General features: G+C 37.6%; 1 protein-coding gene across 1 annotated transcript in view; it reads right to left on the bottom strand.

The window, feature by feature from the left end:
* Positions 1 to 3,005, bottom strand: part of LOC145990140 (sodium channel protein Nach-like) — a 123,879-nt gene extending 120,874 nt beyond the window's left edge. The window contains exons 1-2 of the mRNA XM_083125803.1: positions 2,945 to 3,005; positions 469 to 671 (exon numbers count right to left, since the gene is read on the bottom strand). Of these exons, the coding sequence (XP_082981929.1) occupies positions 469 to 629 (161 nt within the window). The 5' untranslated portion in view covers positions 630 to 671; positions 2,945 to 3,005. The remainder of the gene's footprint in view (positions 1 to 468; positions 672 to 2,944) is intronic.
* Positions 3,006 to 14,726: the final 11,721 nt, after the last annotated feature.

The raw sequence follows: 14,726 nt of genomic DNA, 5'->3' as shown, positions 1-14,726 counted from the left end.
GCAAGATAAAATCGAATATAGTGCACACACCCTCAGTTAACTTAACTGCTATCTACGTTTAGACACCTGCAAAATTTTCTTCTCATTACAATATACTATCTGTCTGCATTAGTAGCGACCATCGACGCAAATGTGCACACACTTTGCATTTTGACAGGTTGAGTCAAATGTAAAAAGAGGGGTGAAGTCTCCAAGTGGAACAAAGATGGGAAGCAGATAAAGTGAAAACCGTCTGTTACTGACAGAAAATGAAATTTGAAACATAATAACATTATTTTATTAAAAGCAAGTGATAACAGACACTAGAAAGTGTACACACAAAATACTTATCTGAGAAACTACTTTCCTTTTCGCATTTGAATTCATGCACTTTAGCTTAAGTCAAGTACATGGGCTATTATAAAATGTGTATTTTCTATTTTACTTTCAAAATATTCCCTATCATTTCATAATATCTAAGCAACTCACCTCTCAAAAGTACTAGATCTTGAAACACCAAGGAACCTAAAGCCATGAATTGAAGTGTTCAAGCAATATTCCTTCAAGTATTCTTGAAACTGGAAACAGAACTTGTTAGTTTGAGTAGGATTATTCATGTGATGCTGTGCTTTAATATGAGGAACTGCCATTTTCTGGAGCAGTTAAGAGAGTTGTGAAGTCCTGTATGACTGCTAAAGAAATAAGGGGAAATATTGTAAGAAATTATAGCTGCACTTACTCTATACCTTGTCCCAGCTAACTGTGGAGCAGGGCCTCGCATAGCGGCAGAGAAGATGGAGGGAAATCGAGTGGTGAAAGCCAGTGAAAGCGAGTAACTCCAGTCGCACATTACGCAATCTCGTTCCTCTCACTGTTCATTGGTGGAGCCGTCTCGCGTCACTACTTGCGCAGAGACTTGTTCTCTTTCGCCTGCTCTACAGTTAGCTGGTACGGGGTATAGGTAGCATATCATAAAACACGACTTATTTTTATCTTTAATTTTAAAATAAGAATAAATGAGAAAGATTTTTTTTATATTTGAAGATAAATTAAGGATAAAATTTTACATTATTGACGTAAGGAAGAACTTTTCATATTTGTAAGTATATCTTGAGAAGGACTGGGGGGAATCAAGAATTACCATCATTACCAACCAATTGTGCAATGTCACTGCCACGAGTGTCGAATAAAACGCATCCAAAAGGGGGTGCCTGAGAGGTCCAGCAAGTGAAATTTAGCTCCTATGCACGTTGTTACATATATGTTTTTACTAACAAAAGTAATACAGAAGTATTGGATACACCCTAGGGAACAATGTAATTTACTTTCAATTTTTTGTAAAAATTTTCACAGTCGAAAAATCGAAAAACTAGAGATGGTGGGCCTGAGAGGCTTACCCCCTTGGGTAAGCTAGGGTTAAAACAAACTCAATCATTCAACTTACGGCAGTTCAACTATCTTAATGGTTATAATTTAATTGTTATTATTTATTAATAATAAACACCTTTGAATTATAATGAATACAATTTTCTCTCTGAATAATTTGGATGTAAAAACTTGTCTCTTATTTCGGTAAGGAAAGAAGTGTAAGGTTATACAACAATGGCTCAAATAATCAAATTGAATTTATTCAATTGTAGTATTCATCCAGTACAGGACAACAAACACATTTCTAGCCTTTGTTGCCTACCTGTCACATGGATACAAACTGTCCATTTTCATACTATGATAATTGCCGATGTTAGCTTCCAAATAATTGCTCGAGACATTTGGAAGATCTGAAGAGCTAAAATGGTTCTCATCTTCAGAGCTAACATAATTTTTAGCTCCTTTTCACACTATCAGGTTTTATCAGGTCTGTATAAATCTCGAAGTAATAGAATTCTTCAGGTTTGTATCGAGTTTTAATCAGGTCTTCTATGATACATAGAACAAAACTGAAAACGTGCGAGTGAAAATTGGACCTGCCTGCATTCTACTTCCCACTTTCAGAGACAAGGCTCTGCCAGTCGAGTCTACTTGCCAGGTACAGTCAAGGCCTGTCCTGAACCTGGCAGTGTGAAGAAACCTGGTCATGTCAATATTATACTTTTCGTCAAGCTTTCATCAAGAACAGAAGCCATACATGACAAATGTAATAGCTTGAATAAAGGCCCAAGTGATTCTCATTTGCAGGAGCTAAAACTTTGGAGAGATTAATTAAGGGCTGGAAGGGAACCAAGTTGATAACTGTTTCAAGGATTGTAGCTTCGGAGAGCTAATGGTGTCATCTCATACACTGAAGCTTTGCAGATCTGACGACATCAAATTCAGGTACTGCAGCTTTGAAGAGCTAATGTTATCATCTTTAGGGACTGAAGCTATGAAAAGCTAAAGATATAATTTTGAAGCATTGAAGTATTTTTGTTATTTACCATAATTTTTCTGTCCTTTTTGTTAATTGCGACAATGAGGATAAGGGGTGATTACATGAAACTCATGAAGGGACATTATTCACAACTAACACCTCTTGCCCCGGCCGGGATTCAAACACGGGAACTTCAATTAACACCGAGACGGCAAGAATAAACGTGATAAATATGACGTAATTTTCAAATTAAAGAGTTGAGGTTGGGAATCTAACGTGATTTTCATCGTCATAAAGACTGAAAATTCTAAATGCCTCTAGAAATCATACGAGGACAACCACATTTTTCATGCATTTATTCATAAATTATTTTTCAATAACACTATGTATTTATTCGCTTGAGAAACGTAAAATATCTGCATTTCATCAATGTTCAACTTACAAGTGATTCTGTTTTCATGTCTGCAAACACCTGACCCGCTACCGGCTTGCGGACTGCAGCTTGGAAACACTTGCGTGTTTCTCCATAAACTTCGACGTCATACTACTATGTAAGACAAAGACGTACACACAGATGGTGTTATTACTTGCAAATCAAATCAAATTAAACTTTCTTACCAATTTACAATCTGATGTGTTTGGAGACTGGAGTTTATGTTAATACTGTCTCAGCGTCACATTGTCACGGTTCTGTTCCGATACACTTATCGAATTTTATTTCATAAAACGCAAACGAATTATGTCAATATAGTCACGCAGATGGTTATTGTCAAAACACGCGATATATGTTGTATTCTTCGCTGAAGATAATATGTTTTCAAAATCACATCATTACTTATTTAGTAAGCGTTATGTCACGCATGCAGGTGTAACGATTTCTGTCACTACCTGAACACGTGCAAGGGCTTGGTTTTCAAATGTTTATGTCAATAAAAGCACTTCGAGAAAAATCAATTATAGTAGTCGATATGAAAATGTCATAGCTTAAATTCAGGATAGTACTGCTTGAATCCATTCAAAATATAGTTTGTACAAGTTCTATATTCTATATTATCTTTTATTAAAAATTAACAATGTCCAGATTTTAGGTTTTATGCTATTTTAAAATAAAACGATAAAAGTGGGCTACGGTTTAATACATAAATACTTATATGTAACGTTTTCCCCTCGTTGCTCGTCACGAGCATGTGATGAATTATAGGACCTCCTCGATAGCGTAGTGGTAACGGTGTCGGCCTCTAATCAAACGACTCCTGCTTCGATCATCGGTGGCGGCATCTGAGGCGACCTTGTAGGGTAAGGCAGCCAGAGCTTGTTGTTGATCACATCATCGTCACTGTGTCACAGATCGAAGGTATGTGGGAAACCATTTCTGCACGTACTTCATGGCAACGTATGCCTCCCAGATGGCGTAGTGGTAACGTCGTCGCCTTGTAATCAAGGGGTCCCGGGTTCGATATCCGAAGGAGGCACATGGCACAGTGGTTCGGATATCACTTTAACCTGTAGGTCCAGTCCTGATGAGCCTTTCTGTGCATAAAGTGGACTTAAAACATTAATTCAATCAACCTATCTATTCATGGTACGGTAAAATACAATCCTTATAAGCTTAGATGCTGTTCAACTTAATATTATTTCCTTTTTATTTTTCTTGTCTCTTGTAAATCGAGATAGCTAAAGTTTTTTTGTTAACATTATTATGTTATTCGCATTTTAGACACAAAATTTACTCGGGGCCTCCGCAATGGCGTTGTGATAGTGTCGTCACATTGTAATGAAATTGTCGTTGGCTCGATACCTGGTGGAGGCGTATAGGGGTTCAGATCGCCTGTAGGTTCAGTCCCGATTAGCATTTCTGTGCATAAAGTGGACTTAATAAACAAACTCAAACAAACAAAAGTTATTCCTACTTTTATTTGTTACGGATAGGTCGCTACAATACCGATTTTCGCCAATTTTTATTTCTGTCTTTGACAGACAAACGGACAGATTGATTGACATAATAAATATACCACTATACCACCACCACTTGCATCTTTGCAAACACGTCAAAGTCGGCGGGTTCCATACCCTGTGAAGGCACAGTGGTTCGGATCCCACTTTCAAATGTAGGCCCAGTCCCGATTAGTCTATCTATACATCAATGGACTTAAAACAACAAAATCAAATCACTTCAAAGGTGAATCGTGAACACACGAATCATTCATTTGCAGTGATCAGAACGCCACATTTTAAAAGTAGCTTCGCTAGAGCTACAATAAGGGGGGAACCCCCGAATGTATCCTAACCTCCACCCGCATACATTCGAGGGTATGCGCATGTCCCAGTGCCTCTGTGAAAAAACTGGGACGGCAGTTGCTCGTTTTACGGTTCCCCCGTTATTGTTACGCTCCATTACTTTATTGAAATTTGCATTTTACATAAATCTGGAAATAAAAATTTGACAATTACAATAATATTTAATAACATAATATATAACATAAATATAATTTTGTATAATTACATTGGTATCAGTACAGTACAATGTTAATACATCTATACCTTTTATTTTTTTTACATGAACCTTAGCTGGAATATGTTTAAAATACGATATAAGTATTGTGTGTATGTATGCATTGTTTAACATATACCGGATTTCGGGATCCGAAATCTATAGTGTTGAGAGGTCACGCGCCCTGCATATTACAATTTTCTTGTTACAAATAATGCATAGGGAGCCAGAGAGCGACAGTAGATCAGCATGTGGTTTAAGACCATTGATTTGAGTTATATTAATTCAGTTGGATGGGTATGCTTCACCTCAGAGGCTAGGTGTTCCGCTGTCGGTCTCCAGCTCCCATGTAGCTAGAGCTACAGCTACTCTTCCAAAAATGTAGCTCTGCTACAGCTACAACTACATTTACCAAAAGTAGGTCGCTACACTACTGCCATCCGCTACTCGCTACTTCGCTACTTTCGCGCTACTTCTGCATAAACAAATATTAAAATAACAATATGGATATTCGAAAGAAGTCCCTAGTATGATAACTTTGATAGTAGTGTTACTTCAGGAACTAATTTTTACTATAGTGTTTGAGAATAACTTACCTATGTAAGTGGCGTATCAATTAAAATGTGATATATGAGTATTACAATTAGGGTGTTACCCAAATTAATGCTTACAACTATACAGAAAAAAAAATTGGTAGGATTATTTATGTTTACATATCAAATATTTTTCTTTAAAATGAATATTTCATTTTTAATAGACCGATATGGCGGCAGTATTTTGAATGAAAAAAATATATCTAGCTGACTCTTTCAAGGATGATAATTGTCGTGAACATGATGGATAACGAGATTTTCTGAATATCTAGATTATTATGACATTTGTCCATCATTATGATAAAATAATTCTTCTATAATTGACATTTTCACTAAAAGTTTATGTACAACAATTTTAAAAGCTCCACCATAGAGACATGGGCCTGTCCTTTCAATTTAAGGTAACAACCAAGACTTCAAAAGTTCCGAGGAGAGTGGGACAAGAACAGGGAAAGACGCCTAGTTGGGAGGATGGGATACTCATACTCCTGCTACTCCATTCCTCACACTGCTCATAATCATTCATCATTCTTCCTTATTCTCACAATTAGCCAAAAGTAGCAGAAAGCGACTCTAGATAAGATAATTAGTAAATACACAATTCATCCTCATTGTCATGATTAGCGAAAGTAGCAGAAAAGCGACGTAAAAGTAGGAAAAATACATAAATTTGAAACCTTAACTAGAGAAAATTGTCATTTCTACACGAAAATCAATACCTCGTACATATTTGTTACAATATCATAAAATATATCGAGGAAACTGACGTGCAAACCCGAGTGTTCTAAATGAATTGTAATTTTTATTTGTGAACAAATATTACGACGAAAATAATTGTATTTCCAGAAAGTGTGTGTCTATCATTCTTGTAACAATATTTCTTTGCTGGTGAGATCCTATATCTATACTTACAATGATCAATGCTGTTCACATACTGAGCTATTGATTGCTGGCACTATTGCTTTTTCATTATAGTGGAAAATGGATCGCTCGTTTTTCACTACAAATTGGGTTTTACTCAGTAATCAATGACATTATTCTGTCTCTTACATCATGGATATCCACAGGATTTGTTCCGTGAGTGACGCAAACAAGGCCTCCCCCCCCCCCAGGGGTGCTGCAAAAGAAGCATGTTTCTCCCCAAAATAGCGATGCAGCTAAAAAAAACGTATATGTTAGCCAGAATATATTTATATATGAAATAAATTACGCGGATATCTATAATCTACAATATCAAGATATTTATAATCTAGATTATTCGTATTTCCATGTAATAGACTTTGTGTCTTTATGAACCTCCTATAAAAGTAATTGTTATTGTCCTTTGACTATGTTGCCACATTCAAAATTTATCTCAAAATGCTGAGAAGAAATGTAGCTGTACAGAAATTTTCGCTACAACTACAGGAATTTTGCAGCTTCGCTACAGCTACAACTACAATTTTCAAAACGTAGCACCACTACAGCTACAAACAAATTTAGTAACAAGTTGTGCGCTACTTCCAATCACTATTCATTTGTGAACTCACGTTGAGTGCGACCTTTTTGCTTCTCCTAGTGCGCAGTGGCGCCAACTTAATATTGGCCCGTGCAGACCGAGCACACCCAACACTTTGTCGTATTATTATTGTTGTTGTTATTATTATTATTATTATTAAGATATTTGTTATCGTGATTCGTGGTGGATTTCTTATTAAAATCAGTAAATAACGGATAAAAGTAAGGATCTATTGAATGTATGCATTAATATCATGATAAATGGCAGCAAGGATTTAATCCAGTCTTTTGCGAACTTATAACTCATACCCAATGGTTTTCAAAAGTTGGCGCCCCTGCTAGTGTGTACTTTTCACTCTTACAGTTTGTACAGTCACGGACACATCTAGGTTGTAACGATTCCATTGAAAATTAATGGGGTTATTACAACCCAGAAATGTCCATAAGTGTACAATCACTTCTCAATCAGGATTCCATTCTCAGCTTCAAAGTCAATCCCCATAAATTGGACTATAGTGGAACCACCAGCAAAAAAACCTGCGCAGACCCGCGACTCCTATGAAGCGTACTCCACGAGGAGGGGAGGGGAGAGTGGAGCATGCTTCCTTATGGCCCGAGGTGAACGGATCGAGGGGAAGGTGCGCGAAGGATTTTAGCCGAAGGTTCTTTTGTTTGTGATCGCTCTATGACAGCAAACATTTCAGTAGTGTTTTTAATGGCAGATGCTACTTTCATGTCATTTTCTATCACATAAAATCCAGACAACAGTGAAAAATAAACAACACGAAGACTGACTTAAATGCCCTAGAAGACAGCGCGCTACCACACAAGTGGTCTTGGGTTCGAGTCCCGGACTTTGTGAGTGTCCTTTCATCAATTGCATTATATCATCACTCATCCTCATCTTCGCGATTTGCCAAAAGTGGCAGAAAAGCAAAGTAAAATAAACCAAATCAAATCGAATCGAATGCCTTAGAAGGCAATCTAAACAGATTACATTTTTCACAATACGGAATATCATAGGACTTTGCTGGATCAGGTCAAAGGTCCACAGCAGCCTTAATACCTTCATATTGGAGCACACACACATACTAACATGGAAAATTTACTATACACTGAAAGAGTAAATAAAATATTTACATTTTGCTCAGAAAACCAATAACAAAGAAAGTGGAAAATACAATTACAATGTCCGAAGCATCGATGATTAACTTACTTGTCTACTCTCACCTTGCTGTCTGCTGCTTTTAAATAGAGAAATAAATATAATTTGACTTCAACAAATGATTCCAATTACGAGCGATTTATCAATCAAGTCACTAATGGTGTGCCAATAAGTTACGGAACGTAGATCAATTCTGCAGCGTAACATTTCAAAGCGAAAATTCATTGTCGATCCTGTATTCTCTAAAAGGAAACCATTCTGCAAGGTTTTACTTACTTGCTCAATATCTAAATGCTTATTCGGTTTCGACGGTGATTTCAAACAGAATTTCTACCTTATTTTCAACTTTTGCAGGGTAGATATTGTGTACACAGTTGGAAAAGTGAGAACTGATGTGTGGATGTTCTTGTTTATTATTGTGGGAAAGTAAGTTGTGTGCGATACCTGAGTGTAAATAGGTAACTTATCACAAAGATGGCGTTCGATAGCAGCTTTAAAATTAGAATAAAAATATAAATCTTTGTTTATATTTTATGGTTACTTTAATATTTACTTCCCACAAAGATTTTCAAGTGTTAAAAAATGTTTTGTTTAATTAGAACATCTATGACACGAAAATCAATCGGCACGTACTATATAATATCTTCATTTGGTTATTGTTATTGTGCAGGTCGAACTCAGCCCTTGTAGAGGTTAGAACCACTACGCTTGCCGTTCACTCCCCCATGCTACTCCTATCAATCATTGAGTTTGCTTTAAGTCCACTTTTTGCACAGATAAGCTAATCGGGACTGGACCTACAGTTAAAGTAGGATCCAAACCACTATGTGTCTCCGCTGGGTATCGAACCCGGGACCTCTTTAATACAAGGCAACGACGTTACGACTACATCATCGGGAGGCCCCCTTCAATCAAGAAAATAAATTAATTTTAACTTTGAATATATCTACACGAATGTTAGTGAAACAATTAGCATATGGTATGTACATACGTTACATCAACCTTCTACAAAATAAAAACATAGGTAGGCGAAAAAAAATTGTTCTGTGAACAATGTCCAGAGTTTTTGGGAGGACGTTCTTCCTCGTACACGACGCCAACGGTTAAAAACGGCTCATAGCAATACATTTGTTACGAAAGAAAACTACGCGTCATATTATAAGTTCCAATTCAAAAATTCTTAATCTGAATTCAGAAAAATATATCTAGTATTTTATTTTCCATTGAATGATACTTAGTTAATCCGTTCCCTTCAATCTTGAGGTTTAGAGGTTCCATTAAATAATACATTACACAATATTCATAACTCATCAGGAACTATATTAGATACTACTGTATTTCAATTTTTCCATCTGTGAATGTACCCAGTATATTACCATTGTTTTAAATGATCAAACTGTTTGACTGTATTACTTACACTGTGCATATTAAATAATTAGACACAATTACAAAAATATTTTATATTTCTGTCTTTTTCAGGAATCTTCTTCATGCCTACACACAGATATATGTTTCTTGTGTTATTTCTTGCAGAAATTACAATTCAAATATCTGTATATAAACTGAACCTATATGAAACAAGGGAAATAATTACAAAACAATCAATGACAAGTCAAATAGCGTCTATATGCAGTGATTACTTTATTCGGTACAACTTCATGGTAGTTTATGCCGACAACACAAGTGATACGTTTGTTAGGGATATATTAATCAATTTACAAATTACACTGGAACTGCCAGTAATACTAAGAAGAAACCTATCACAGACAACAACAACATTGCACGCAGAAATAAAATCATACTCTTCTTTCGGAAGAGCAAAGGCGTTTCTTATTCTCATCAGAAATAAGTCATCACTAAGTTGGAACAGATTGAAAACAACTTTTGAATGGGATGGAAGCGCTAAATTCTTGGTAGTTTTCTACGATATGTTTGCAGATGATAAAAGCATCGAAGTTACTTTTGAAGATGCCTGGAAAAATAAAGTGCTTCGCGTTCATCTTCTTGCAGAAAACAACGGACTTCATAATACATGTAGTATTTGCAAGAGAGGTTCTAGCACTCTTGTAGACTATAACCCTTTTGCTACACCTAGGAAAAAAATGAAATGCTATTGCATATCAAATACGAGATCACTGAAAACTCTGAGTTTGTTTGAGGACAAGACAATAAATCTTCAAGGATATCCTTTTAAGATCAGCTGGTTCGATATATTGCCAAATTTAAAACTGACCGTTTATCCTGGTGGTAGAATTTCATTTATGGGTATCTTCGGAAAGATGCTAGAAATACTTGTGGCCTTTATGAATTTTACACTAATTCCACATATTCACAAGAACGAACATATATATGGTGTGTACTTCCCTAATGAAACATGGACAGGTGTTGTGGGAGATGTGGCGTATGGAAAGGCGGACATTGGTCCACCTGGTATTTCGTACACATTCCGAAGGAACATGTACGTAGATTTCACTGACCCTGTAGTCATTGATCATTTCGCTTTTGCTGTTCCAGTTTCTGGGCTTGTACCACGGTGGAGAAATCTAAAAGGACCTTATACCTTATCCACATGGGGACTAATTGTTCTCTCATTACTTATGATGGAACTGTTTACTGTGTCCATTAATTGTGCACACCACCAACTTCATATACATTCATCCAGGACTGTAAAAATTATGGACATCCTATCTATTTTCCTCAGCACTTCAATCCCTGGATTTCCAAAAGCAACTTTCCACAGGATAATTCTCATTCTGTGGATTTTGTTTGTACTCGTCATTGAAACTATATATCAAGGCTCCTTGAATAGCTTTCTCACGATTCCAAGGCGCCTGCCCGAACTGGATACCGTAGAAGATATTGCCAATTCCAACTTTGGCTTATTAACCATTACATCTACTGGAAGATTTATTATTGGTACAATAAGCTCAACACTCACACTGATAGCTGCAAATATTCAAGAAATCTCTGACTATTTCCAAGGGTTGAAACGCGTGTGTAATGAGTGCAATGTAGTTCTGTTATCTGAAATTTCTATTCTTGAATATTTTCAACACGCCAACTTCACCGATAAGTATGGGAATTCGTTATTTCACATTTGTGGTGAAGCTCTTCAGCCAGCTATAAATGCTTTGGCACTTCAGAAAGGTTCTCCTTATTTAGAGAGATTTAATCACGTCATTCGACACGCCATTGCTGCAGGATTGACTGGGAGATGGATGGATTTTCTGTTGCTGAAATCAGTTCCGATATTCAAAACACAACAAAGTTCTGCTAATATCACCCTATCATTGTCGCATCTGCAAATGAGTTTCTATATATTGGGAGTGGGCTTACTAGTAAGTATATTAGTGTTTGGTGTCCAAGTATCTTTGGCCAAATATAAGTTATGGTCTGGAAAAGGAAAACTATCAGTGGAAACGAAATGGCAAGAACCGTAGTGGTAAACGTGTATTTGTTGATTAGGCTACATCATGTGATGACATGTTTCAACCAGAAAATTACATAAACTCTCATAATAAATGCTCAAATTTATGAAAAATGAATTCATATTAACGGTGGCCGGTATTCGTCGTACAGTTTGAAAATCATCAGTGTGTGATCACCACCAATGTGTGTTTGAGGGAAGCAGTCACGGTAATGCATGGAAGGATTATTTATCTGTTGCCCAGGCTCCACCTTGTCTAGTAGTCTGGACAGGAAGACCAGCTTTGATGGTGTGAATCAGAGTGTAAAACGGAAGGCAAATTGAAATTAAACCAGTGTATAAGATAGTATTCTGGGCAAGCAGACATAATGGACGTAACTTGGGACCTAATTTTGAGGGGGAAGACTCGAAAAGTTTTCCATTTCATAAAAATAATTTAAGGATTATTTGTTAAATAATTGTAACGTTTACAAAATTACTCTTTATTACTTTCCCTCTCAGGTCCCACGAGGTTAGCAAAAGTACCCCCTAACCTATTTTAACAAACCTGAAAAGTTTTGGGGGCTAGTGCCCTCCAGTTACGGCTATGGCAGACATGCTTTGAATCTATTTAAATCCTACTCGCCATCAATGACCACATAACACAATACAGTGCCCTGAAGATGGAGTAAGAAACGTTGCCATATATGAAAAATCAAGTACTGTGATTAAATGTCCAAACATGAATATAGTTCACGAAATATAGTGCTTTTGATAGTTATCGCTTGTTATACTCTGTTTCAGGAGCCTATGAAGCAAACGAACGAAAACAAGTCCTCTGCGCAAGTGGTGACTCGAGAGGAGAGGGAAAGATTGTATGCATGCGGCAACGCCGCTGCAGCTACCAGCCGTTCGCAGTAGCGCGTACTGTTTCGCTCCGTCCACTCGCTTTCTCCCCTTCCTGACGTTATATGTGCATTGCTCCACAGACTACTTGAACAGACTGTAAATATCTCTCACCATGCTCTCTTGTGTATTTTTTTGGAATTACAACTGCCAATCAAAAAAGATAAATAAAACTGATTTCACCGTTGGATTTGTTGGAAAATTCTGCATAAAAATCAGTGGTTACACAAGTCCATCTTTCCGTTTAATATGTTTTTCTTGTGAGTACACGATGGTGACTTCTATAGTCTACGAGTTTACTTCGTTAACGTCGAAGAACTAAAGAAAGCCGCCGTCACAAACGTGGGTGGGGAAAAATAGCGGGCGAGTTGTTTTCGTCCAATGACACTCATCCTTTAGCCAATGAGCGCAGCTGTCATTCTGCTCGTCTACTCCACGTGGAATCCTTGAGCCAATGGGCTCATTCTGCTCGTCTACTCCACGTGGAGTCTCAGTGACATAATTGCGGATACATTTACGCTGCTGTCGTACTTTTCAACTTCAATATGGAGACCGTGGAAGGTGTTTGTGCGCGGAGGGACAAGGTGGCGTAGAGTAGATGTTGAGAGTAGATGTGTGGCAAAACTGTACGTTGAATGTGATTGTTGCAGCTGGTAGCCGCGCTCCGTTGACTTCAAAGCCAGCCGGTCGATAACGTAACTAGCGCGTCGACTATAAGCAGACGAGTCAACAGTCACGTGGGCATCCCGTGCTGATGCAGATGGTGATGTTCTTGTCCACCTTCTGCCAACCAGAGACCTGCGGAATGTTTTTCGTTGCTCCCTTCTTGACACTTAGCAGGAGGAGTGGGATGCGGTAACGGGGAACAAGCTTCGCGTTATCAAGCCCACCATTGGTGCATAACTTTCCTCGTACCGTCTCTCCAATCGAGAAGAGATCATTTTAACTGTGCTTCGCATTGGACACAGCAGTCTTACCCATGGTGGTCTGCTGCAAGGGTAGACGTCCCAATGTGCTGTGCATGTAACGTTATTTTAAGTGTTCGGCATATTCTTATCAAATGTGCCGTCTTTACATTTCTTAAACAAAGTTATAATCTTACCAACTGTCTGTCATCCATGTTGGGAAATGATGACAATTCTTTAACAATTTTTTTAGCTTTTTGACAAGAGCGGGCCCCTTACAATGTTTCTGAGGAAGGTTTTGGTTCCTTCTTATACCTTTTCAATGTGCTACGGTGTTTGAAAGTAACTAGTTACAAGTAGGTGCAAAAGGATCATATGTACCGACGAAACCAACAATTTTTAACTCATTCATTCATTCATTCGAACCTTGGAGCGCTGCCCTCATAGCGCGTTGTGCTATCCACTCCACCAAGGAAGTCGGTAAAATGGAAAGATACAGAGAATTGAGGTTTGAAGCATATTTAGTTTGTATCATTATAGAAAAGCTGCGTTCAGCGATTTGTTTCATTTTGCAATAATTACTTTAACAACTGTTTGCTCTTAATTATGTACATAGCACTTATTCTGTAAACACAATTAATGCGTCAATTAGTTTATGTTTCTTTTGCACATAAAATAAGATTGTTTTTGTTTGAACACGTTAATTACATACAAGTCACGCAATTCGCAAATTAGGCCTCCATGCCTTGCGCTTGTGAACAAGGATCTATATTAATTCGTTTTGACACTGAACTAGAGTTAACTGACAAACAAATATACACATCAATCAAATGTAGTACGTCCAGGACTCACTGGAGGTATTTGATTTGTGTCATTGACAGTTGAAGATATTCACAGAAAGTTCATACTTAGGTAAGGAGACGAATCAAATTAATGTATTAGCCTCGTCTAGTTCGCTGCACTTCTTGACACTAGGTGTATCTCGGTGCCAGGTTGGTGCAAGGAAATGACGTTCATCCAAGTAGACGGACAGCGGTGTTCAAGTTCAAAAGGTTCAACAAATGCCTGTCTGCTGCTTTAAACGTTCATTTGATTAGTTAGCACGCACCACATGAATACACCACACATTACACCGACCCAGAACGTAATGCAGACACCAAATACACTACTTGACACCAAATCAAAGAAGTAGATTTGTAACCAACTACCGTCAGTGCAGAGAGAGAGTCGAAAAGTGTAGCGAACTAGACGGGGCTATTGGTATACACGATAAGAATCAAGCCTCGTTGAAGCAAATAGCAGGGTAGCCTGCTTACTTTACACAGCAACTATCGTTATATACAGTTGGTGCAATGTATCGACTAATCATGATTCTCGATCCTTGTAATATGCTCGAGGAAACATGTCAATTGTTGCGTTAGCAAATCGCGCTAGGAC

The sequence above is a fragment of the Lepisma saccharinum genome, chromosome 7 (genome assembly GCF_977018435.1).
Source record: "Lepisma saccharinum chromosome 7, izLepSacc3.1, whole genome shotgun sequence".
In the NCBI taxonomy this organism is placed as follows: Eukaryota; Metazoa; Arthropoda; class Insecta; order Zygentoma; family Lepismatidae; genus Lepisma; species Lepisma saccharinum.
This window is presented reverse-complemented; position numbering and strand designations above follow the sequence as displayed.